The sequence below is a fragment of the Cibotium barometz genome, chromosome 62 (genome assembly GCF_041138505.1).
Source record: "Cibotium barometz isolate CiBa-2024 chromosome 62, ASM4113850v1, whole genome shotgun sequence".
NCBI classification, from domain to species: domain Eukaryota; kingdom Viridiplantae; phylum Streptophyta; class Polypodiopsida; order Cyatheales; family Cibotiaceae; genus Cibotium; species Cibotium barometz.
Genome location: NC_141107.1, coordinates 25,350,395 through 25,376,430, shown reverse-complemented (window position 1 = coordinate 25,376,430; position 26,036 = coordinate 25,350,395). Strand labels below are relative to the sequence as shown.

General features: G+C 46.4%; 2 protein-coding genes across 2 annotated transcripts; both read left to right on the top strand.

The window, feature by feature from the left end:
• Nucleotides 1-25,161, top strand: LOC147604284 (UvrABC system C protein). The gene is made up of 4 exons (XM_086795260.1): nucleotides 1-162; nucleotides 879-940; nucleotides 24,584-24,648; nucleotides 24,832-25,161. Exons 1-4 carry the CDS (start codon nucleotides 32-34, stop codon nucleotides 24,862-24,864), a joined length of 291 nt encoding a protein of 96 aa, XP_086651386.1. The 5' UTR covers nucleotides 1-31; the 3' UTR covers nucleotides 24,865-25,161.
• Nucleotides 9,772-19,352, top strand: LOC147604285 (uncharacterized). The gene is made up of 2 exons (XM_086795501.1): nucleotides 9,772-10,539; nucleotides 18,918-19,352. The coding sequence occupies exons 1-2, from the start codon at nucleotides 9,905-9,907 to the stop codon at nucleotides 19,147-19,149; spliced, it is 867 nt and encodes a 288-aa protein (XP_086651627.1). The 5' UTR covers nucleotides 9,772-9,904; the 3' UTR covers nucleotides 19,150-19,352.
• Nucleotides 25,162-26,036: the final 875 nt, after the last annotated feature.

Genomic DNA, 26,036 nt, shown 5'->3' with positions numbered 1-26,036 from the left:
GTAAACCAAAATTTATGTAGCCATAATTAAAATGGTAACAAACATTGCAGCCCTAGAAGAGAGAGAATCAAATCGAGGCTTCCCCATGGCAGGTCGTAATTTCATCCATCGCGTGCTGCAGTATGTCGCCAATGAATTGATCGTAGATCGACTCGCCAACAGGTAAATGCTTGAAGAAATCAATTACGTAAACAATTACTTATCTCACCATAAATGTTGATGATTGTTTCCTGGTTTTGTTGTGCGGAGAGAGAGAGAGAGAGAGAGAGAGAGAGAGATTTTGCCCATTTAAGTATTGTTTAGTTTGTCCACATAATATCCCTAGCTTCTAGATTTCATGTGCAGAATAGGCTAGTGTTTATTGTGCAGGATAGGCTAGGTTGCGAGCATTCATGTGTAGAATAGGTTACAAAAAACCTTGATGTTTACAGTGGTAAATTGATTTAATCATGACTTATGAGTAATTTTCTGCAAAATAGGCTATTCATTATGGTAATTTTTGTCCAACAATCGTTGAGATGAAGTCTATGCTATATAATCGTTGATGTGTGAATTAGGCTGTTGCTTTGAAAAAGAAATTGTAGATTAGGCTATTTTTGTATGCAGGTCACAGAAGTTGCATTACTAATATGAGAGGTTTATCTATGTGCCACATAATTTGCTGCAATATTTGGAGAATTTCATGTATGTGGCACGATTTGCTATGACAATTGGATATTTTTGTGTATGTGCCAGATGATTTGCTACAATATTTGAAGAATATTATATATTTTCCCCCTAATTTCAAGTGGAGGGTTATGAATGTGTAGAATTTTGTTATCTCAGTATGCAGGCTGCTTTTCCAGCTTTACAACTTGAAGTTCTTGTGCTTTTGGCAGCCCTTCATTTCAGAGATTTGCTGTGCGATCGGCGAAAGCAATTGAGGATGCCAGCCAGAAAAGTAAGCAGCAGACTGTTTATTTCAGCTACCACTGGTTTCTTTTCCACTGAAAATGAGTGCATATTTGAAGGCTTTCCTCTCGTTTAAGTGTAAAGAAAATGCTCATTTATCAAAGCATGTGCAGAGATGCATGCCCTTTCAAGTTTTTTTTTTACAGTTTACTTTCCAATAAGCTAGTATAGGAAGGGCAAGGCCCTCGCCTGTGCGCCGCCGCCCCCCCCCCCCCCCCCCCTTCCCTTTTCTTTCCGCCAGCGCCCCCCTCCTCCACTCGCCCTGCCCTTGGTTGCATCTCCCCCCTCTCTTGCGCTGCCCCCTTATAGTCTGCTTTCGAGGCCTCAGGAAGGAATACATTCCTCTTCTCCCGATGATCGGGAGAGTGATGGAATCTACTGCCACTTCGGCCCTGGCACGGGCGGCTGGGATTCCATCCCTTCGCATCTGTTTAGCCTGGCTGGAGACAGTGCCTCACGTCATATCCCTTCCTTGCCTCCGGGGAGATCCCATCCTGCAGAGAGTACAGTACTCAAGCCTCTCAAGCCAATGTTTCATATGCAGGCAGATGGGACATCTCGCTAGAGCTTGTCCTCGTCTCCAGTCGAGGAGACCGCCTCCAGTGGTTCCCCCCGGTCCGAGCTCAGATCATCATCAGGGGGTTGGGAGAGTTAGCAGAGCACCAAGACCCGACCATGGATGGCCCTACTGCAGGAGAGTGGTAGACAGTTGGTCCGTGCTCGGGTCATCGGCAGACTTGCAGAGCTGAGCGGTGCCATCGAGCGTGCCAGGCTGGCAGGGTACAGGAGGATTCGGTCCCCAACCCCCCACCCCCCCGCCCCCATCCTCATCCTCAATCCTCGTGCCGCCGACTCTTTCCGCAACAGTCCCCCCTGCCCCGTCCTCTTTCGTTCGCCGTTTGATTCATCGCTTCTCAGAGCCGGTAGAGATGACCATTGCCACCTCCCCAGTGAGGGCTCTCGCGCCAAAGTTGCCAGGTGGCCCCCAGGATCCTAGGGCTACTAGTGGATTACAGTTTCTTTTGGTGTCTTCCTATGGAAGGAATTGATATTTTCAAGGAGATAGTGGCTCCCATTCGGATTTGTGTGGTGTTTCATCATTCCAGGCCATCCATGCCAGAGAGTGGTGCGATGATCTTCTCCTTTCCCTTGAGTTCAGCCCCGGGGACACTGGGATTCGGAGTTGGTGGCTACCATTGTAAGTCCAGAGGGGCGTGCTGTGTGATAGACTGAACCACGTACCCAAAAGATAATGATAAGAGAGAGAGAGAGAGGGGGGAGAGAGAAGGGAATAGGGATCTTGCACAATACACCACACTGAGCGAGGAACAGGACCTGGCCCCTTTCCGGAATTTATTCAAGAACAATCCACGGGCATGCTAGCCAGGATTAATACGATCAATGAATACAAAACAAACAGATATGTCGATGTAGGATATCCAAGTTGATGTCGATGTCGAGACACAAGATCTCTGGCCGAGCACACCACGAGGATGACCCACAAGTATCTCTCACCGGGCTAGTACCAAATCCAAATCCAAGTCTAGGTCCAAGTCCAAGTTCATATCCAAGTCCAAGCATCACTCGCTCATCCCATGAATCATCTCCACAACTCCTACAGCCTTGTTGATGAAGAAAACCATGGAAAAGCTCTTTTTGGCAAGAAAAACTGATGTAAAACCTGTTTTAATAGTTTTCGGGCAATAAAAACCTCCAAAAAGCAGTTTTAATAGGGTTTTTAAATTTTCAATCCGTACAGTTGTGTACGACTGTACAGATCCGTACAACCGTACGGCCAGATGATGACGTGGCACTGGAGCCGATGAAGGCGCTCTGAAATTAGTGGGCAGTGATGAAAAATTCCATGATTTGGTTCGTACTCGAGTAGATTTTAAGTCCAGCGGGGCGTGTCGTGCCGCGACAGACTCAACCACATGTCCAAGAGATAAAGATATAGAGAGAGGGAATAGGGATCTTGCACAGTACACCACATTGAGCGGGGAACAGGCCCCGCCCCTTTTCAGGAACAACAACAACACGTCCTCCTCCACCTCCAGCAGTCCCCAACTACATCTCCCTCTTCTTTCAGATGGAACAACAAAGAAGAGAAGACGAGACCTGAAGGAGAGAAGAAAAAGCAGAAGCAGAATTAAGAAAACAACAAGAAAAAGTAGAAAGACGAGACTATGAGGAAGCCCAATGCAGGATCGACGAAGACCGGCGTCAGGCTGAACTCGCCGCTCGGGAGCACCAACGAGAGCTCGATCGAGAACATATGTTACTAAAGCGCCAATGGGAAAAGGAGGCCATTCATCTTAGATACCGGCACCTCTCATCTTCTTTCTCCGCCTCAGGTGTCACCAGCCAACAGCCCGCAGCATCAACTATCGTCATTCGCGGTCAATCAAATTTCAGGAAGTATGATGGTAAGTGTGATCATTTATCAGTTAATCAGTTTATTCATCAATTTAGTGCTCATTTTCCATTAGCTAGGATCACAGATCCTCAGGATAGAGTCCACGTAGCGGCTCCCCATCTCACTAGTGAGGCAGTCACTTGGTAGCAGCATTGGTCTAACCTTTATACAGACCAGACCACGTGTGTCATAGCTTTTAGCTTGGATACCTTTATCCATGACCTGAAGACCAGATTCCTCCCGCCCCAGTACATGACCGATCTGGCAGATGAGTTCTATGGGCTGAAAGAGAACGGATCCCCAGTGCTTCAGTTTTCCGGCAAGGTTATTACTTTAGCACAGCAGTTAGGGCTATCTGCGCAGGCCAAGATGGAGCAATTCATTCGTGGATTGGATCCTAACATTCGGTTCACAATTCGTAACTTTGAACCTAGTACATATGATCGGGCTTTGACTCTCGCTCAGAATGAAGAAATGAAGATGAACAGAGTGTCAGAGGCAAGCCCAAGAAGTCATCCCAGTCCAGTACCAAACCCCAGCATCAGCAATCCGCTGCACAGCCAGGGAAAGGTAATGCATCTTCTAAAGAATGCTAAGAAGGACGGCAGTAATAGCTCTTGTTCAGGGGGTAAGAAAGATAAAGAATCTAAGCCTAAGAAAACCCCTGATGATAAGGCTAAAGTAGGCATTACTGGAGGTTATCTTCCTCTAGAGGAGCAAAAGAAGTATCAGTCAGAAAATATGTTTTTTCTGTCACATCATAGGGCATGGTAAGAAGGATTGCCACAAATTGCAAGTGGAACAAGCCGCTAAAGCCCCTTCTGCCACAGTTGCCACATCCTCCCCAGCCCCGCCTGCTACCACCAATGCGGTTCAACTTTTACCTTCTATGCATCCTATGCCATTCGTGGTATTTGATGCTAAGCAGGAGGGTGAGAGCGATGTTGCACAGTAAAGCCCCATCCGAGCTTATGGCTTTGCCAAGGGCCGCCAGTTTGTAGTTCTTTTTGATATGGGTAGTTCTGAGGACGCCATCTCTCCCCAGTTTGCTAACAAAATGAGCTGCACATTAGTCCCATATCATCTGGATGTGAACGGGTTTACACCTGGTCTTCGCACCCACATTTCTCAGAAGGCACAGCAATTTGCCTTTGATATTCAGAAGGCCTCATTCCAACGAGATTTCATTGTCTCGCCTCTGTTGGGGTGTGACATGATCTTAGGAATTTAGTGGTTCCGTCAGTATGAGCCTATTCCCAATTGGGGGCATGACACTTTTACTATCTGTAAAGGTTTTCCTGAGCGTGTCATGATTCATGGGGATAGAAGCATTCTTGGTATCCTATTGATTTCGCATCTCCAGGCCCGATGAGCTATCCGCAAGGGAGCAGAAGAAGCAGTGATCGACAGGCCAGGTGGAGTCAACTCTTCCAAGAGTTTCGAGGAATAATTGAATACATCCCTGGTAAGCATAACCCAGTAGCAAATGCTCTTAGTCGAAAGGCCAGCATCCAGGCAATCCAAGAATCTACCATTCTCGAAATCACGGGGAAGGACTTAGATAGCATGAAAGACCAATATGTTGACTCCCCTGAGTTTGGTACTCAGTACAGTTTGGCTCTCAATTCTGAGCCTGGCCACTATTCAGTACAGAACGGTTGGTTGTTCTACAAGAACAGTCTTTGTGTCATTCGAGAAAAGTGAGCAGCTCTTCTCCATGATGCCCATGACTCCTTAGTTGGAGGACATAGGGGTATCAACAGTACCCTCGAGAAATTAGAACGGTCCTTTTATTGGCCAAAGATGAGGCGTGATGTATATTCACATGTTCAAGTCTATAAGATTTGTCAAAAGGTTCCACATACAAAGAAGGCTGGTTTACTCCAACCTTTGCCTATTCCCAACGGACCTTTCATCGACATATCTATGGACTTTGTAGGGCCTCTACCAGCATCCATCGGGTCCCGTAACACTCAGTGTTTCACCATTGTGGATCGCCTTAGTAAATTCTGCATGCTCATCCCATGCAAGCATACGACCACAGTCGAGGACGCAGCCCGTCTGTTTCTCAATCATTGGTACCCAATTTGTGGTTTGCCTAGCACCATTACATTAGATAGAGATTCCAAGATTACCTCGCATTTATGGAGGGCATTATTTGAAAACTTCGAAACTAAGTTGCAGTTGTCTAGGCATTCTATCCGCAGACAGACGGCTAAACAGAAATTTATAACCAGTTGGCCTTTGATGTTCTCAAGTCATATCGTCATGACTATCAGTCCAAATGGGAACATTATGTTCCATTGGTCCAAGCTATCGTGAACGACACTAGTTCATCCAGTGTCGGACGGACTCCATATGAAGCAACCTTTGGTCGCTGTTTCTCTTCTCTTTTGACGAGATTGGTGTCTCCATCTCTAGAGGCTAATAAAACCACGGAAGCATTTTTCGAGATCATTGAGTCAGTCAAGGACCGCTTGACCAAAGCACAGGAAGCCTATAGCAGCCAGGCAAATAAGTCAAGATGAGATGTCCACTTCAAGGAAGGGGATTGGGTCTATCTGCGCATCATGAAACAAAGATTGAAACAAGTGGGTAAACGTTGTCCCAAGCTTTCATTCCATAGTTTTGGACCTTTCCCAATAGTTAAAAGTTAAGTGATGTCTCCATGAAGTTGAAATTGCCTAACAGTTGGACGATGCATGATGTTTTCCATGTTTCTTGGCTAAAACCATATGTTTCTTGGCTAAAACCATATGTTGGACGAGAAGTGTTTGATGTTGCAGATGAACAACAACCAGACGTGGTAGACGAAGTAGAAGTCATCGAGCCCGAGCAGATTCTTCTTCATCGTTGGAAGAAGGTTCCGGTCGACGGATACGTCAGTTCTATACGAAATTCCGAGATCGAGGTACCCACGAAGCCGTATGGCTAGACGAGGAGTTCTTTCAAGAGTACTCCCACAGTTGTTGGCCGACTACTTGGAAGCCATGAACCTGCCACCAAGCTAAGCAGGAGGGAATGTCACATGCACTCTGCGTTGTAGTGCATGGTGACAAACTGGCTCATCATCATCAGTGCAACATTGTACAGTATTAGTTCCAATCAGGATGATATTTGTCGTACGCCGTGACCCCATTGTAATCTTCAGTCCAGGATAAGTCAGGCACGAGCTATGTAGGTCATTCTTAGCCATAACAAGTCAGTCAGTCAGTCAAGTCCCTTAACCCACTTAAAGAGACGCATTCATGCATATGCAGTCAGTAGAAACCTTAGGGTTTGCATCAAAAACCATTTTGCATATTGCACATCATTCATCCATTGCATCTAGACCATGGCAAACACCCCAGATATCATCTAGTATTTATTAGGATATTTACTAGGAATTTTCTGGTAATTTTCCCATCATTTTCAGCGTTTTATACATATTTTATGAATTTATTCTGGACAAGAGCAATCGGCCAGCTCTGTAGCCAGCCGACTGGCTTCTTTGCCCCATATAAATAGATCACTTGCATATTCAGCCATTCATTCAATCATCAATCAGCATTGAGCATTCAAGCGCTTGGCATCTTTAGCACAAGGAGCGAAGCGATTGCAGTTTCAGCCACTAGCCCTCAGCGTTTGTCTCCTATAGCCATAGGCGCCTCAAACGCATGAGCATTCAGCACTTCTTCATCAGCAAAACGCATCAGTTCAGCATTCAGCCAACAGTTCATCTAGTGTTTTTTGCATCCATACAGTTATCAGCATTCATCATCTCATCGTTTGCTCCAGCCACTTGGTGAAGGTAAAACGAAGCATTCATATTCATTCCATAGCAGCTATAAAACGCGTATTTTATAAAAAATACTCGACGGGACGTTTTTTTGGATAAAAAACGTCCTTTTGAAAAAAAACGTGAGGTTTTTTTTTTAATTAAAAAATTTGCCAGGCTAACGTTTAACGTTATGCCTGGGCTTTTTTGTGATCCGCGTGCGCTCTGGTGCGCTCTGCTGCTTCCCGAACCTGCACGCCCAAGTTCACGTTCGCTTCCTTGCTGCCGCCCCCCTTTCTCCGGTATGGTACCCGGTACGTCTCTCTCTCTCTCTCTCTCTCTCTCTTTCCAGAGTCATGGGGTACCAGGACCAGAGGTGTTTGGGATTGTTCTTGCTTGAGCTGCGGAGACATAGAGATAGCCTGCTTAGGCGCACAGAGAGCCAGACTCAGAGGCACATTACAGACTTCTTTAGTCCCGCCATCACTGCGCCAGATGGACCACAGCAGCAGCAGGACATGGATACCGCCCACACCAGGGGTACACTGATTGATCGTGCGATTGAGCTTGGGTGGTCCAGACGCCCACGACTACGGAGGAGGGCATCCCAGCATAGACGGAGGTTGCAGCGGCAGATTCGGATTATTCTTGCGAGGCATGCGAGACACCCAGTCAGGGTGCTGACCACAGAGGATATTGAGGAGATCCGCCAGTGTCCGATGCGGCACATATTATGAGATGGAGGTACCTCCATAGTGTACCTTCCAGTTCCAGTTTCATTTTCTAGGTGCCAGTAGTATCATCTTTATTTTTCATTTTCTGGGGTTTTTTATCCAGACATTGTATCAGATCCACCATGATGTAACTTTTGGTCTCATAGGTCATTATGGCCTTTTGAAGACGTTAATATAACATTTCATTTCATTTCATTTCTCTCTCATTCATTCATCTCCGCTCGCAGGGGGTCGTTCGCCCCTGCTCGCCGCTCCCCCCTCTGTCGCTTCGTTCGCCGTTCGCTGTGCTGGCCGCTGTACTCTCCCACCTGTGTTCGCCTCCCTTTTCCCACCCACCCTTGCTCAGGCCCCCAAGGCAGCAACATAACTCTCTCTCTCTCTCTCTCTCTCTCTCTCTCTCTCTCTTTCTCGTCTCAATACATATTACATACTATCTACACACACACTCACACATGCATACTTATTACTACCTACAGGCTACGCAGGCGGCGGCACTCGTGTGAGACACAACATGGGGAGAAAGAAATTAGCAGTATGGGATGAAGTGATCGAGAACAAGGCCAACAAAAATTGGCGGTGCAAGCATTGCAACATTGTCTACACCGGCAGTGCACCACGTGTTAGAGCTCACCTTCTCCACATTACTGGCCAGGGAGTTGATGTGTGTCCCAGCGACATTCCCGATGATGTCATTCAGAAATTGGGTGAAGATCCAAGTGTTGTTCGTGCCAGAAAGAGAGCCCGAGTTGAGGTTCAAGGTACGGCACCTTCCATCATAGATTCCTCCCAGACTTCACCACAACAGAATGTTCCCGCATCATCAGTTGCCGGTTCTTCTCGAGCTCTAGCCTCTTTTCATCCACATAGCGGTGGTGCACATCCATCTTTCACCCCAAGCCCTCCACCTCCAAATGTGCCAAAGAAGTCTCTTCAACAAAGTTGGGCCAAAATCAAGCATGAGAATGCAAGACGAAGAGTTCGGCAATACTTCTTCGAGTGCAATGTGCCCTTTGACCATGCTCGCAAGCCGGCTTTTCTACACATGCTTAGTGCGGTGGCGGATGCGGGGCCCACATTCAAGCCTCCATCATATGAGGTTCTTCGCACCAAAGAATTGAAGGCAGAGGTCATGGACATTGAGAAGGAGCTAGCACCAATACGGGCGGCATGGGCAAGGTATGGGTGTACTATTATGTGTGACGGGTGGTCGGACACCAAACGCCGCCCTCTCTTAAATATCCTTGTCTCTTGTTGTCTCGGCACCATGTTCTTGACTGTCATAGATGGCTCTGGGGAGGCACATACAGCTGAATTTATCTATGGGCATCTAAAGACAGCAATAGAACAAGTGGGAAGCGAGAATGTGGTTGCGGTAGTCATAGATAATGCATCCAATTGCAAGGCTGCCGGCGCACTAGTGGAGAGAGACTATCCACAAATCAGTTGGGTTCCTTGTGCTTCGCATTCGATTGATCTTCTAATTGAAGATGTGGGAGCCATACCATGGGTGGCGGATGTGGTGAAGAAGGCTGAGTTTATGGTAAACTATGTGACAAGAAAGCAACGAGCTCTTGGTATCTATCGGGCAAATTGTGAGACGGAGCTCGCAAAGCCTTCAAGTACCCGCTTTGCCTACCTCTTCATTGTCCTCCAAAAATTGGTAAAATGTCGACGTGGTTTGCGGCGTATGATTACGGATGACAGATGGATTTCATGGGATGGTAGCCGCACCGAAAAGGGCAAAAGATTTGAGGATCTCATCTATGAGGCAGTCTTTTGGCATGATGCGGAGTGCATTGTAGCATTCATGGAGCCATTGATCGCAGCACTACGCCTTAGCGACTCGGAGGGATGCACCATGGGCCTCATCTACGAGTTCATGGAGAAGGTGGGCACGGCCTTCAATGCTTTGATGATAATAGGTATGCTACTTGCAAGTTGTAGGATGTAAGTCGTTCTTTGCTTTTGACTCTTGAGTCTTTTTTCTTATAATGTATTCTAGATTCTAATTTATTGTCTTTTGTTCTAAACTTCTATGTCAAAAGGATGGATGAAATCAAGGAGATATGGCAAACACGATGGGATTGGTTTCATCGTCCAATTCATGCTGTTAGCCACATCTTGCATCCACTTTGGAGACAAGATGCTCAGAGACATGATCGCGAGCTAAATGTGGGATGGAGAGAGTACACCACCAAAGTGGAGAGAGACCCAATAACGCAAGATCTTCTCGAGACCCAGCTTCTTCGGTTTCGCGACATGCATGATGTTGATTTTGGCTCACCACGAGCTAGTCTTCGAGATGCCCAGCTTAAACCTGTCAGTTGGTGGGAGAAGTATGGTGGTGACTGTGCCGAGCTACAGCGCATTGCTATGAGGGTTCTCTCACAAGATTGCTCCTCCGGCGCTTGTGAGAGAAATTGGAGCTTGTTTGCGGCCATACACACAAAGAAAAGAAATTGCTTGTTGCCTGCACAATTAAAGCGTCTTGTCTTTGTCAATTCCAATCTGAAGCTTCTTCGAAAGAGGGAAAAAATGAAAGCAATCAATGAGATCAATCCCGACACTTTCAAGGTTGAGATTCGCATGGAGGAGCTAGTGCACCCTCGTGACGAAGAAGATGAAGTGTGGGCTTTCCTTGCAGCAGAGAGAGCCTCTTTTGCACATCAGACTCGCAGGAGGTGTCATGGCCCTGTGAAAATGGAGCAGGACAAGTGTGGGCATGGTGGTTGCAGAGTCGGAATATTTTATGATTCACATGGGGGGTGCCCGGACAGTGTTTAAGATGTGTGGACATCCCTAGGTGTGAAGGGGGGAACTAGAAACATTAATTTTTAATGTTTATTGGAGTTTGCCCCTAGGCCTTAGTGGCCCTAGGAACTTATTAAAGTTGGGGCCCTAGGGATTAAATTGGGGAGGAGTTTTCTCTCTCTTCTCTCTCTCTCTTCTCTTTTTGGGGAATCGTGTAGCAAAAGAGGACTTTCTTTCATGCGCTTGAATCCTAGCGTGGAAAAGCACAGGAAGAAGGAGGCGGCTGCTGTTTTGCTGTGGATTGTTGCTGTTTTTCTGAGGAAATCAGCCGTACAGCACTGTACGGCCAGAACTGTGCAAGCTCTTTCTCTCTTTCTCCTCTGTTGCTGGCTGCGCACAGGTACTGCTGCTGGGATACTCTGCGCACAGGTCTGAATAGACTGTACCAGCAGGTACAACAGCCAGTACAACACTGTACGGCTGCCGTACAGTGTACGGACAGCCAGGTACAGCAAGTACATCTGCTGCAGGCTGCTGCAGGTGGTGCAAACAGGTGCTGGACAGACTGTTTGCTCTGATTCAGGTTGGTAGAGAAGTGGACAGCAGGCTGTTTATGCAAGTACAACTCTTGGCACGTATCCCGAGGCGGTACAGACGGGTACAGTGCTGATTTTCAGATCTGTATTTTCAAGGACAGCATAGGAGTGAGCATCAGGAGGAGGATACAGGCAAGTGCAAGCACACGTGTGAAGCAGGGTTGTGGATTCAAGTGCCTGCAAGCACAGATTGGTGCTGTTGCTTCCTCCAGTGTTGTTTCACGAGCTGAACTTGGTAAGCTCTGTTTCTGTTCATCCATCTCTCTTTCTACTGCTTGATGTCTGTTGCAGATATGTGTTATCTGGCTCCTTGTGAGAGGAGGGGTATGGCAGATTGACAAGGGATTAAGACAGAGATTGGACAGCACATGTATGTTTGAGCTGAGAAGATGTATCATGCTCTTGAGTTATGCCAGATGTATGCCCATGGCTGGCCTGCTTTGTGATCTTGGCTGATCAGAGGGAGGCACAGTGTGTTGCTTGAGGACACAGATCTGTGTGCATAGATCCTCTGTGCTGAGAAGGATTTGTGGGCCGTCAGATTGGACTTACAGGTGTAAACTCTTGGCTGGTCTTTGTGTTGTACTCAGCCATACATATTATTTTAATTGAATAAAGAAATACCGCAAGGGGCGCCAAGCTTTGGGGCCAACAGGTGTCGCTGTGTTTTCAGATTTGGGCACTCTAGCCCCAATCTGTGTTTTGTTTCTCATCTAGACTACAAGTGGACGGGTGATTGCTCCTACCGCACTCTGGTTTTCTATCAGAGGCCGGTTTCAAGGTTCCGTTGCCGGGACCAATCATCAACTTTCTGAAGGGGGTGAGCTCGTGGTTGTTTTGGAGAAAGCCATCGCTGAAAATTCAGCAATCATGTCTGATACAGAGGAAGAGTACTTCTATCATGAAGAAGAAGAGCAAGAGACTTCTTCTGAAAGAGAAGTATCTGAGGATATTTTTGCAGGAGAACAGGCTGCAGATGTTGAGCCTTATGAGGATGTAACACAGCCAGAAGATGTGCATGGTAAAGAGGATGATGATGCTCGGTTCAAAGATCGCTTGGCTAGTGTTATGGATACTTTTATGCAGCTCACACAGAGTGAGAGATTTGCTGAATTTTTGAGATCTCGCTCAGAGCCCCGCACAGAGCCCCAGAAAAAGAAGAAGAAGGTTCGTTTAAAGAATCTTTCTCAAGGTCATAGTGGTACCACTCCACAGGATCCATCTCCTGCCCAGTTTCCGAACATGCAGCATGCTTTTGGTGCTAACCCACAGAGTTCCTTCTATGGACAGCCACCTATTCCTCAGCAGAACATGCATCCAGGGTACTTTGGTGGTGGCTCGGTGTTTCAATCCATGACTGGGGGTTATCCTCAGGGAGGCATGGGTATGTATGGGCCTTTTGGAGCCAATTTTCAGCCTGGCATGCAGGGGAATATGTATGGTGGTATGCAGTCCGGTATGCAAGGAAATGTGTTTGGAGGCATGCAACCTGGGATGCAAGGCAATATGTTTGGTGGCATGCAGCCAGGTATGCATAGTGGAATGTATGGTATGCCTGGCATGGGAATGGGAAATGTTGACCCAATGATGGGTATGAATGTTGGGGGCAGCAATCTCACGAAACCACTTCCATATGATAATCTAACGCCTATGGGAAAGGCGAAGGATTACAAGGAAGGGGGAGGTGCAGTGAAGTTTGACACTTTCAGTGGGGCCAAGGATAAATTGAAGGCACTTACCTTTTTACAGCAGTTTGATGCTGCTTTTTCTGGTGGGAATTACACAGAGTCCTCAAAGGTGAGGAAAGCTGCCACTTTTCTCAAGGGCAATGCTTTGCAGTGGTGGTCTACTCTTCTTTTGCAGGGCATAGCACCCACCACATGGGTCCAATTCAAACAGGTTTTCTCTTCCGTATGGCTCACATCTACATTTGAGGTGGATGTTATGACAGCATGGCACAAGCTGGATGCTTCAAAGTGTGATAGTTTGGAGGATTATAACAAGAAGTTTTGGGAAGCTCTACTCCCAGTGACTTCTTATCGTGCCGTGTCATTATCTGAGCAGGTAGAGAAGTATTGTTGTGGGCTGCCCAAAGAGGTACGAGATTATTGTATAAAGACGAGTAACGAATATGTCACAGATGATTGAAAATGCTATGACAGCTAATGCGTTACTCACAGGTGGTTCATCTGGGTTTAAAGGCAGTAAGAAATTGGGCAAGAAAGCTGAAAAATTTGGGCATGCTTCTCGTGATGCTAAAGTGTCTACAGAGACAAAGTATAAGAAGTTGCCAATGCCCAAGAGGACTTCTGAGGAAAGACAGGCTTTGAGAGATGCTCAAAAGTGTTTTTACTGTACTGAAGAGGGGCATATGTCATTCAATTGTCCCAAGAGAACGTCCAAAAAGGACCCTGACAATAAAGGAGAGCCCAAGCCAAAGAAACCAAAGCCTTCTGCAGGCTTAGTTCCTGATCTTGTGGGGGAGCAGCTAAGTGGTGAAGCTACAGAGTTGTGCAGGGCATGGGGCAAAGTGAGAGATCAGAATGCTTTGATCTTCTTTGACACAGGTGCTAGAGCCAACTTCATTTCACCAGATTTGGCTAGCCGATTGGGGATTCGCGCAGAGGAGATGGGGCCGTTACATGAGGCAAATATGGCTTGTCCAGGGTATGCAGAACCCGTTACTCCTATCATTGGGAAGCTTCGGCTTCATTTGCAGGGTTATGTGGACAGCGAGGAGTTCTTCATCATGCCTTTGGATGGCTGTGATGTTTTGTTGGGGATGCCATGGTGCCACAGGGTACATGCGGTGGTGGATACTTACAATAGGAAAATTACTCTGACTCATAGAGGGAAAGAGCATGTATTGGATGTAAAACTCAAAGGGGAATCTGTTCCTATTGTATCCGCTTCGGCGATTTCATCAGTAATGAAAAAGCATCTTTCCGCGTACTTGATTTATGTAAAGGATGCACAGGATGATGAGTCTAAGTCTAATTTGTCAATGTTAGATAAGGACAGGGCTGATTTCTTAAGTGGGTTTCAAGACTGTTTTTCCGAGTCATTGCCAGGAGAATTACCTCCTGAGAGGCCAGAAGATCATGCCATAGATCTGATTCCTGGTAGTACTCCACCGAATAGACCGCCGTATCGTGTTAGTGCAGCCCAACAGGAAGAGATTATGAGTCTGGTGCAGGAGCTATTGAATAAGGGGTTGATTCAGCCTAGCTCATCACCCTTTTGCTCACCTGTGCTCTTAGTGCAGAAGAAGGATGGTTCTTGGCGCATGTGTATTGATTACAGGGCGCTGAATAAGAATACCATCAAGAATCGATTCCCCATACCGAGGATCGATGACATCTTGGACCGCTTACAGGGCTCCACAGTTTTTAGTCGTATTGACTTGAAAAGCGGGTATCATCAGATACGCATTAGACCCGAGGATGTGCATAAGACAGCATTCCGAACCACGTTTGGGTTGTATGAGTTCTTGGTTATGCCCTTTGGTTTAACGAATGCGCCTGCCACATTTAACAGAATGATGGACAGGATTTTCAGGCCTCATAGAGAGTTTGTGGGCACATTCTTTGATGATATGATTGTGCATTCACGAACTGAGGAAGAGCATAGAAGGCATTTGGCCATTGTGTTTGCAGAACGCAGAAACCATAGATTGGTGGTTAATGGCAAGAAGAGTGAGTTTTTCTTGCAGGAGATACATTTCTTGGGGCATATTGTGTCTGGTCATGGAGTCCGTATGGATCCAGCCAAGGTAGAAGCAATACTTAATTGGCCAGCTTTGAGGACCGTGCATGATGTACGCAGCTTTCTAGGATTGTGTTCCTATTACAGGCGTCACATACGGCACTTTGCTGAAATTGCTTCGCCTCTTCATGCTTTGACGAAGAAAGCAACTCCGTTTAGATGGGCTGATCGGGAAATTACAGCATTCAAAAAGCTCAAAGAAAAGCTTACTTCGGACCCAGTATTGGTGTTACCGGACCTCCGAAAGGCTTTTGTTGTCCAGTGTGATGCATGTGGAAGTAGCATTGGTGCAGTTCTCATGCAAGAGGGACATGTGATAGCCTATGAGAGTAGAGTTTTGCAAGATGCCGAGAAGCATTTACAGGTGTATGAGAAAGAGATGTTGGCTGTAATTCACGCTCTTTCTACATGGAAACACTACTTGCTTGGGGCTGATTTCACTGTACAGACAGATCATCAGACCTTGCGATATTTCCTCACGCAGACTAAGCTTTCAGAGAAGCATATGCGTTGGGCAAACTTTTTGTCAATGTTTCACTTCCAGATTGTGCATGTGGAAGGCAAAAAGAATGTAGTGGCAGATGCTTTGTCACGCAAGCCACAGGTCTCTGCAGTTTCACTTGCTTATCATCATGAGCTTGATGAAATGAAAGAGCAGTATGCCCATGATGAGGATTTTGAAAAGTTGTATGATCAGATGTCTGAGGGTCAGCGGCATGAGCATTACACTCTCAGGGATGGGTTTTTATTGATGCATGGCAGACTGTGTGTTACCAGGCCATTGCGACTCAAGGTTATGATTGAAAGTCATGCTCCACCGCATGCAGGTCATAGAGGGATTGACGCCACGGTCAAAGCAGTGGAGACTTTCTTTTATTGGCCAACCTTGAGAAGAGATGTTGATGCCTTTGTGAGGCAATGCATCGTATGTCAGAAGGTAAAGTTTGACCGTCAGAAGACACCAGGGTTATTACAGCCTTTACCTATTCCGGATAGACCTTGGGAGAGCATTGCCATGGATTTTGTATTTGATCTTCCACGGACACAAACGGGAAATGATGGCATCTGGACTATCATATGCAGGTTCAGTAAGCAGGCTCATTTCATTCCCGTGAGGAAGACAATTAAAGTGGATCATATGGTGAAGTTGTTCATGGCGAACATCTTCAAGTATCATGGCTTGCCTACGTCTATCATTAGTGACCGTGATCCACGGATGACGAGTTTGTTTTGGAGAGGGTTATTTGACAACATGGGTACAACTCTCAAGTTTTCATCGTCATTTCATCCACAGACAGATGGTCAGTCAGAAGAGGCTAACTCTACAGTGTTGGATCTTCTCAAGTGTTATGTGTCAGAGCACAAGCAACAATGGGAAAAGTATCTTCCTTTGGTGGAGTTTGCATATAACAACACTGTACATAGCTCGACAGGCAAAGCGCCTTTTGAGATTGTAGAAGGAGGGAAGAAGGTACCACCCATTTTGCATACAAAGGATAAGATCTTTGAGGCTGATCAATATGTGGAGAGCTTGGATGAAGCTTATCGGAGAGTTAAGTGTGCCCTCCAGAAAACTCAGCAGAAGCAAAAGAAAGCCGCAGACCGTCACAGACGTGATTTACAGTTTGCATTGGGTGATTGGGTTCTTTTGCGTTTTGAAAAGGCTAGACTCAAGAAGATGAAGGGTAAAGAGCGCTTATTCCCTAAGTTGAGTATGCGATATTATGGGCCTTTTCAGGTTTTGGAAAAGATTGGTGAGGTAACCTATCGTTTGAAGTTACCAGATCACTGGAGGATTCACAATGCTTTTCACGTGAGTCTTCTTAGACCTTTCCGTGGGGATGTGCCTGAGGATGTATCAGATGAGGCTCAGCTGGAAGTTGAGGAACTTGATGAGGTTCTGATTCCAGAGTAGATACTGGCACATAAAGAAAGGAAGGTACGAGGTAAAGTTTCCCGTCGCTATCTTGTGAAGTTCAAGAACTATTCACCGATGGATGCGAAGTGGATGGAGGAAGGTGACTTACCAGATTCACCTCAGGTTTTGCAGCTTTATCTCGATGCCTTTGAGTTAGAGCCGACTCTTATTGTGGCTCATTCAGGTTCAGCAGAGCATGGGTCTGGAGCATTACCTGATGCTCAAGAGGGGGGTAGCACCTCCACTCCCTTGATACAGACAAGCTCAGATGACATCTAGAGGTCGCTTGGTGCAGATTTTCTCTCACCCGAAGGTACTGAGGCTGACAGTACATCTGTTTATGGGACTTCTATGATATATGTGTACTAGTCACATGGAGATTTTTGTGGATATGTATGGTTCACAGTGGTATACAACTTGGACTATTACTATGCCATTGGTTTGCAGTGAATGTTGATACATGTGTATGGCTCAGAGAGATTGGGACGCTGATCTTGCCATATTGTATATTTCACTTTGGATATTTTGATGCATCACCAGAATGCAATCGAGGACGCTTGCCATTTTTCAAGAGGGCGGTATGTCATGGCCCTGTGAAAATGGAGCAGGACAAGTGTGGGCATGGTGGTTGCAGAGTCGGAATATTTTATGATTCACATGGGGGGTGCCCGGACAGTGTTTAAGATGTGTGGACATCCCTAGGTGTGAAGGGGGGAACTAGAAACATTAATTTTTAATGTTTATTGGAGTTTGCCCCTAGGCCTTAGTGGCCCTAGGAACTTATTAAAGTTGGGGCCCTAGGGATTAAATTGGGGAGGAGTTTTCTCTCTCTTCTCTCTCTCTCTTCCCTTTTTGGGGAATCGTGTAGCAAAAGAGGACTTTCTTTCATGTGCTTGAATCCTAGCGTGGAAAAGCACAGGAAGAAGGAGGCGGCTGCTGTTTTGCTGTGGATTGTTGCTGTTTTTCTGAGGAAATCAGCCGTACAGCACTGTACGGCCAGAACTGTGCAAGCTCTTTCTCTCTTTCTCCTCTGTTGCTGGCTGCGCACAGGTACTGCTGCTCGAATACTCTGCGCACAGGTCTGAATAGACTGTACCAGCAGGTACAACAGCCAGTACAACACTGTACGGCTGCCGTACAGTGTACGGACAGCCAGGTACAGCAAGTACATCTGCTGCAGGCTGCTGCAGGTGGTGCAAACAGGTGCTGGACAGACTGTTTGCTCTGATTCAGGTTGGTAGAGAAGTGGACAGCAGGCTGTTTATGCAAGTACAACTCTTGGCACGTATCCCGAGGCGGTACAGACGGGTACAGTGCTGATTTTCAGATCTGTATTTTCAAGGACAGCATAGGAGTGAGCATCAGGAGGAGGATACAGGCAAGTGCAAGCACACGTGTGAAGCAGGGTTGTGGATTCAAGTGCCTGCAAGCACAGATTGGTGCTGTTGCTTCCTCCAGTGTTGTTTCACGAGCTGAACTTGGTAAGCTCTGTTTCTGTTCATCCATCTCTCTTTCTACTGCTTGATGTCTGTTGCAGATATGTGTTATCTGGCTCCTTGTGAGAGGAGGGGTATGGCAGATTGACAAGGGATTAAGACAGAGATTGGACAGCACATGTATGTTTGAGCTGAGAAGATGTATCATGCTCTTGAGTTATGCCAGATGTATGCCCATGGCTGGCCTGCTTTGTGATCTTGGCTGATCAGAGGGAGGCACAGTGTGTTACTTGAGGACACAGATCTGTGTGCATAGATCCTCTGTGCTGAGAAGGATTTGTGGGCCGTCAGATTGGACTTACAGGTGTAAACTCTTGGCTGGTCTTTGTGTTGTACTCAGCCATACATATTATTTTAATTGAATAAAGAAATACCGCAAGGGGCGCCAAGCTTTGGGGCCAACAGGTGTCGCTGTGTTTTCAGATTTGGGCACTCTAGCCCCAATCTGTGTTTTGTTTCTCATCTAGACTACAAGTGGACGGGTGATTGCTCCTACCGCACTCTGGTTTTCTATCAGAGGCCGGTTTCAGGAGGACCGGCACCATAGGCAGGGGCAGAGGCAGGGATAGAGGCAGAGGCAGGGGCAGAGGCAGAGCCAGGGGCAGGGACCTTGAGACAGAGGCAGGGACAGAGGCAGAGGCATGGGCAGAGGCAGAGCCCGAGCCAGAGGGAGAGGCCAGCATTAGTGATTGGAGTGTTAGTGAGGAGGATGAGCATGACCTTGACCATGGTGGGGATGATTCTAGCTCAGAGTCCGAGTCTTGACTCTGATGAATGACTCATGAGTCACATTTTGTATGCCACATTCCAGTATCTACAGACTAGTGGCTCATTTTTATGTATGACATATGTTCATTGTTATTATGTTGCGGGCCACTTGCGGCTTCGTCCTTATTTATGTTAGGATTCAGGATTCAAGATTCCCATTTTGTGATTTTAGATTCATGAGTACTCAGTACATTTCATGATTATCTTGTATTCTCTAATCTCTTTAAGCATGATAATTATTCATAACTCAAGTCTCTCCTTGTCTTTCAAAATTAAAGTTTAAAGTTTAAACGTTCATAAGTTCATAAGTTATAACTCCAGTCTTGAGTCTTAAAGTTCAACACTTCAAGTTTCAACTTGTAACATGTATGTGACATGTCTCGACCAAATGTAATTAAACTAGTGTTTTTTATTTTAAAAAAAACGGCGTTTTTTATTTTGGCCCCGTGAAAAAGACGTATAATACGCGTATTATACTTTGCCGTATTATACGTCCCGTCCCGTACTACCTGGCTGCTATGATTCATTCACAGCATTCATACTCAGTCTAGAACAGTCCCAAACAACCCCTCTCTCAGCCACAACTTTGCATCCCCTTCTCATTCCATTGGGAAGAGTGCATAGGCTCGAGATTGGACATCTTTGGTGCTTCTACAACAATGTAGACTTGCTCATTCACGAGGCATGCTCTGATACCGCTATCAAATCCCCAAAGGATCTCCTCGTAGAACGTTCCTGATACGAGACTCGAAACCTGCAAACAAAACAAACAAACAAGAAGGGGGTGCAGGCCTGACTCACCTCCCAACCACGGCAGCCGTGGGCAAGCCCACAGACTTGGCTGTCCCCACCGAGCCACGAGCTGAGCTAACTAGATGGACGTATCGACCAATCTCTACCTCGTGACGTCCCATACCGCCACGAAGCTACCCTCGCGGACCTCGAGACTGCTGCCGGCCTCGGCTGCATGAAGCAGGTGCACGTCTGCACTAGATCCAGGCTCCAGACCATAGAGCTCTCACAAATCACGCGAGACTCTATATGACTAATGACTAACCTTGGCCACCCTTTTATAGGCTCTTGGCCGGTCATCGGGCGTCCACACTTGGGCGCCCGCTCGTCCATATTTGGGTGCCCGCATGTTAGTCTATCCCTAACTTAGCTCGCCAATCTGCATGCCTAGCTCCAAGCTTCCCCAAACCTCGAAGCTAGTCTTGTGTGCGTATAGCACACGATAGATACACACTGTGCACATGACACACGCCCTAGTGGGCAAGTTGATTATTAGAGGACTTCTCCCAGGTGGTGAGCCTTGGAAGGACTTCCTCTTGGTCCGGATTTCAGCCCGTACTCTGAACCTAGGGGGCCCTTAGCCGCAGAGCACTAGATGGATCTTCATAGAGATGTGGGCTGGCGGCTTTAGCCTAACTTTTGATGACAGATTTGCAGCCAGCCTACTCTGAGCTTGGGATCACCTCAAACCGGCCCTCTAGCAGTCAATTCCGGTAGCCTTGGAAGAGCATCTTGAGCAGCCCCTAATCTAGAATCCCCTAATCCATTTACCTAGTGACCACATGCTAGGGGCTTGACCCCATGTATCATGGGGAGCGTTGAGCATAGGACCTGCCAAGTTCCTTGGAGATTGGTGTCACACGTGGAAGCTCTGGGAGTCTTCTTTCAGCCCTAAACACCTTCATGGAACAACCTCATGCAAAACGTAAGAAAGAGATGGAGAGAAGAGAGAGAGAGAGAGCTGAGTTTCAGTATATTCATATAGCACAAAAAGGTGTACATCATGGCAAGTCTTTGGCTGCCTCTCAAAAGGTGGTAAACACCTAGTAAGTCTAGTCTAATGACCCTACTCCCTAAAGGAGTGAGTGATCTACACAATGATCCCAATGTGCCGTATATAGGCTTTGGAAAACCTCATGGACTGGCCGACCTGTTGTCGGCCAAGTCCTTGGACAATAAATCTTCCTTAGCTATAGCCAACAGAAGTATGAGCTGGCCGACAGCCACCTGGTTCCTCCACAAGGTATTCCCTACCCACACTAGCTGCACCAGCTCTATATCTGGCTCAAAACTAATTCTTTATCCTTGCCCTTCAAGGAAATAGCCTTGGGAATGAGCATTCACATGGACTTCCAAACCTACCATCCTTCCCTTCCTTGCAACCTTTTGGCTGAAAACCCTGCCCAGTCTCCAAATCCACTCCAAATCTGATGAAGATCTATGCATTTGTTCCATCTTGTCCCATCTCCCTTCGTGCCCTGCCCTTCAACACTTTCTGTGGTCTTCTATTCCTAAGTATTGAGTCTGGCACTCTCACTCCATCCCTTGGAGGATCATCCTCCCTTGGAACCGTTGCTTGAAAGCCTATCCTGGTATGCCCCAAGTTGCACCCGACTCACAGGACTGCTATTCCCCTTGGGTCTTGTGGAACACCACCAACCAACCTCCTAGGAACTTCTTCCATGTCTTGTGTTACTCTCCTTGGACTGTGCACCTTCATCTGGGATCGAATCAGTGTTTAGCCTTGTTGAGCCTGATGCTCTGATACCAATGTCACATGCGGAAGCTCTGGGAGTCTTCTTTCAGCCCTAAACACCTTATTGGAACAACGTGATGCAAAACGCAAGCAAGAGATGGAGAGAAGAGAGAGAGATAGCTGAGTTTCAGTATATTCATATAGTAAAAAAAGGGGTACATCATGGCAAGCCTTTGGCTGCTTCAAAAGGTGGAAAACATCTAGTAAGTCTAGTCTAATGACCCTACTCCCTAAAGGAGTGAGTGATCTAAACAATGAGCCCAATGTGCCTTATATAGGCTTTGGAAAACCTCATGGATTGGCCGACCTCCTGTCGGCCAGGTCCTTGGACAAAAAATCCCCCCTTAGTTGCAGCCGATAGAAGCATGAGCTGACCGATAGCCACCTGGTTCCTCCACAAGGTATTCCCTGCCCACAATAGCTGCACTAACTCTTGTATCTGGTTCAAAACTAGTTCTTTATCTGTTGCCCTTCAATCCTTCCGAGGTTCAGGAGAGAGACATGGTTGGGATCCGGGGTAGAGACAAACTCAGCCTCAACATCAACAGTGCAATTCCTCAGGAGTGGCTAACCCCTCCCAAACCCGACCCCCCTCCCCCCCCCCCCCCCCCCCGCAGTGTGTTTACTAGGCATGATATTCTCTTGGCAATTCATGGCGCAGATGAGAGTTGTGCTTTGCTCACTTTTTCTATTGGACCCCATGGCAGATTAGAGAGATCAGAGCCCCCTTTGGATGACTTTAGTGGCTGCACCTTATAGAGGGTGAGGGTGATCGGATTTCAGGCACATGAGTGGCACATCAACCCCCCGCCGCTGGCCAAGGAGAGACTTTGGCTTTTATGGATTTGGGAGAGATGGCCCCTCACGGACCTCCAGTGGGACCGGGGGAGTGGACTTGGCATGATCCTGCTGACAAGGAGGAGACACTGGGTACCCCGTTCCTACATACACCGCACGGCTAGGCCACAGGATTTAGATGCCCGAGGTCGAGGGCACCCCGGCAACAGCAGCACACTGGCAGTCACAGAGCCTCTCACAACAATTAGTTTGGCGGTTGGCATGTGGTTGGCCATTGGCGGTTGACCAGCTGCTTTTCCAAGGTACGGCCACCCTCAGGAGTCTTAGTGGCATTGTCTTTGGGATTGCCTGAAGGATCAGTAGGTTTGGCAGCGGTTTCTCCGCATTTTCACGATGGACAGGACCTCGACCTGCATCATTTCATGGGGCACTATCACTTGGGCCATTGAGGCTGAGCTTTTCATGGCCTACAAGGAGGAAGGTGGGGGGCTAGCCCTTCAGGTCTCTCACCTTCACATTTAGGCAGTACCAGTCCCAGCCCCATCTATTGATCGTTGGACTCCGAGTTCGTGCCATTGATGGGAGATTTGTAGCAGCATTGCAGCCTGGGCCCTGGCACATCTGGAGAGCTAGATGCAGCGAAGCCATCGAAGGCACCCACACTCCGCCTGCAAAGTCCATCAGGAGCATTTGGCTTGATATCATTCATACCCTCCGCGGCCATTGCAGGAAGTTGTAGGGTGGCTTTGACTGCATGCGGAAGTGGCGGGAAGCCTTCTTGAGGCTCTTGCGGCCTAGCCCTTTTCTCATAGATAGAGGTGGTGAGCCCACTTGGCACTACAGACCACCTGTGTGGTAATTCCCTCCCCCCCCCCTGAATGAGATAGCCTTCTCCTCATAGAGCAGCCAGCTAGAGGAGAAGAGCATCTTTCTCCCCCCCTTGATTTTTTGATCCTCACCCCGCACATGGAGGTGAGTTTGTATCTAGCCCTTCGTGGTTGTATTTAGCCCTTCGTGGCTGTTTTCTGCTAACTAATAGAAGGATCTTTTTTCCCGGGAAAAAATAGGAAGGGCGAAATCAAACAATAATGCAGTCTTAGAGTAGAAAAGGTTCAAAGACAGCATCTAACCACCTTTCTCATTTCTTTTATCATCAACTTCTTCATCTTTTTACTGGAGGTCCAAGGACTACGTATTTCATGTCTTCTCCTCCTTTTCATTTCCATCCCAAGCTCTACTTGTTAAATCTTCATGGGTGACTAGTCTACTCTGATGTGTCACTGTACGCATATCACCCCAATCTCATTATCAAGTTTGATATTTTTTGAACTATGAAAATACTTTGCATTGCACCTAATTAGAGGAGGACAAACAAAGGAGAGGGAGATGGCCTATTTTGGCCCTTGGCTGGGTTTGTTGTAGGGCAGTGGCACAAAATTTGCCAAGGACCTGCCAACTCAAGGAAAGGAACTGGCTGGAAGGGACATCATAGGTAGGTTTAAACATCTCAGCAAAGAGCTTTGCTGCCAATCCTGACCTGAGAATGTATGCTTGCAATATTCAGATTCTCTCAATTTCCATAGAGCTGAGCAGACGAGAGTTGATGTCGAACTTTGCAGTTAGCTATTGTCGTCCAATGACCTGAATCTCTCCCTGATCATACTGTAGGGTATGGTAAGTGCTGATCTCTCCCTGATCATACTGTACAGTATGGAAGTGTTGCCGAGGGCTTCATCTGTTTAAGCATCAAGCATACATTATAAGAGTTTGAACACAGTTGAAATTATACTCTTGGCCATATATTGTCCATCTTTAAGTGTCTTTGTTGCAGTATCAAAATTTTTAATCTTGGACTGGAGCTTGTGGTTGGATGTAATGAGTGGGTGTTTTGTCTGAGGAATGTTGGTGGATGTGTAAAATGGACATGTGAAGAGAATTTTTGGTTTGAGTTGGGGGTTTCTCTAATTTCTGTTTAAAAGCATTAATCTGCCCATGAAGTCAAGGCTGGAGAAGTAGTTTCAAGAAGCTGAGCAATGTGAATGAACATGTTGGAGCTTCTGATGAAACCGGACTTTTGTTTGTCAGGTGCGCAAAAAACAGAGCAAATGAAAGAGCAACTAAGGGAGTTTGTGGACTATGTAAAGTCTGAGGTTTGACTCAATCTTGGAGCTTCTATTTGATGTTTTTGGCTCTGTTTACTTTGGAGTCGGCACATGTATAGCTAGAATCTTAGATTAAGGAGGGCTTGACAAGTGATTGTCATGATGGATCACCTTGTGTGCATTTTTTGGTGGTTTTTTACTATGATTCAGGCTTTTCTGCTTGTTTTTCAGCACTTTAATGGTCCAGGGAGCAATAAAAGATGAGGATTGTTTCTCAAACTAAGATTGTGCCGACTGGGACGAGTTGCATGGACCATCATGATATGTGGTGTCACTTAGTTAATCATTGCACAGAGTCGTAAATTATCTGTAGGTCAGATTTTTGTTATTAAGACATGGTAACAAAAGGTCTGGTGGGGCGGGTTATGGCTGCTTGTAGTAGCCCTAAGATATGTGATGGTGTTGTAATATAGAACGGACATTTTGCTTGCATGTAAGCACAAGTCTTGAGTTTTCTTGGAAATGTTTTTTTATTACAAAGAAATTTGGTGTTTGGTGCTCTTTATTTGCCCATGAATATCCTCTAAATAACCTTACAATGCCTCATTGAGTATGCTTTTTTAGATTAGAAATTGTCACTTTCTGCACACCATAAAGTATAGTATCCTTTGCCCATTTGGGTCATAGCTGGGGATGGCAAGTGGCTGGGTGGTGGGTGAATGTTGAGAGTCTTCTCTGTTAGCAAGATTGTGACTTGGGAGCATTGAGATATCTGAAGGCCTAGCCCTCCCCCATCCTCCTCATAAGCCTTGACCACTCTAGCCTCTGTGGCCCAAGCGATAGTGCCCCATGTGAGTTGAATATAGAAATCATTGATTGATTGGAAATGACAGTGGAAGCATATGAAAAAAGTGAATTTCTCATTATGAAGTTAGTAATAACTGCTATCAAGTGCTGCATACGTTGGTCTTTTTTCAAAATAAAATCAGTCCACAGATAGCTTCCATAAATTAAACTAGTTGACGAGTGATTTGCATCAATAAGAACCCATTGAAGTTAATCAACTATAAATAGGTACTCTTTTTTGCCTAGACTTTTGTAATCATAACTTGCACTTTGACCATTGATATGCTGGCTTAGGTAGTGTGCTCAACAACAAAAAGGTGTTAACATAGTTCTTTGTGATTGTGTAAGGGTTGAGCTTGGGTCATTGGAGATTGTCTTTAGATTGTGAATGGTAGATTTCTGATGTATTTTGGTTACACAAATAGTCAAAATGAGGTTTACAAGTGATGGTTGCATCTTCATATGGCAATGCCTATCTTGTTCTAAAATTGTCAATAATTATGTGAATTGTAGTGTGGTGTGGTGGTGTGCTTGCCATTGACAATAGTCCAAGTTAGTAAAGAATGCCGTGACATTAGTGGTTGAAGCAA

Coding starts and splice junctions, on each gene's coding strand:
- LOC147604284 (XM_086795260.1), top strand. CDS start 32: ATGGTAACAAACATTGCAGCCCTAGAAGAGAGAGAATCAAATCGAGGC. Junction 163..878: donor GTAGATCGACTCGCCAACAG/GTAAATGCTTGA, acceptor TGCTTTTGGCAG/CCCTTCATTTCAGAGATTTG. Junction 24,649..24,831: donor TGGACTATGTAAAGTCTGAG/GTTTGACTCAAT, acceptor CTTGTTTTTCAG/CACTTTAATGGTCCAGGGAG.
- LOC147604285 (XM_086795501.1), top strand. CDS start 9,905: ATGGATGAAATCAAGGAGATATGGCAAACACGATGGGATTGGTTTCAT. Junction 10,540..18,917: donor GCACATCAGACTCGCAGGAG/GTGTCATGGCCC, acceptor CGGTTTCAGGAG/GACCGGCACCATAGGCAGGG.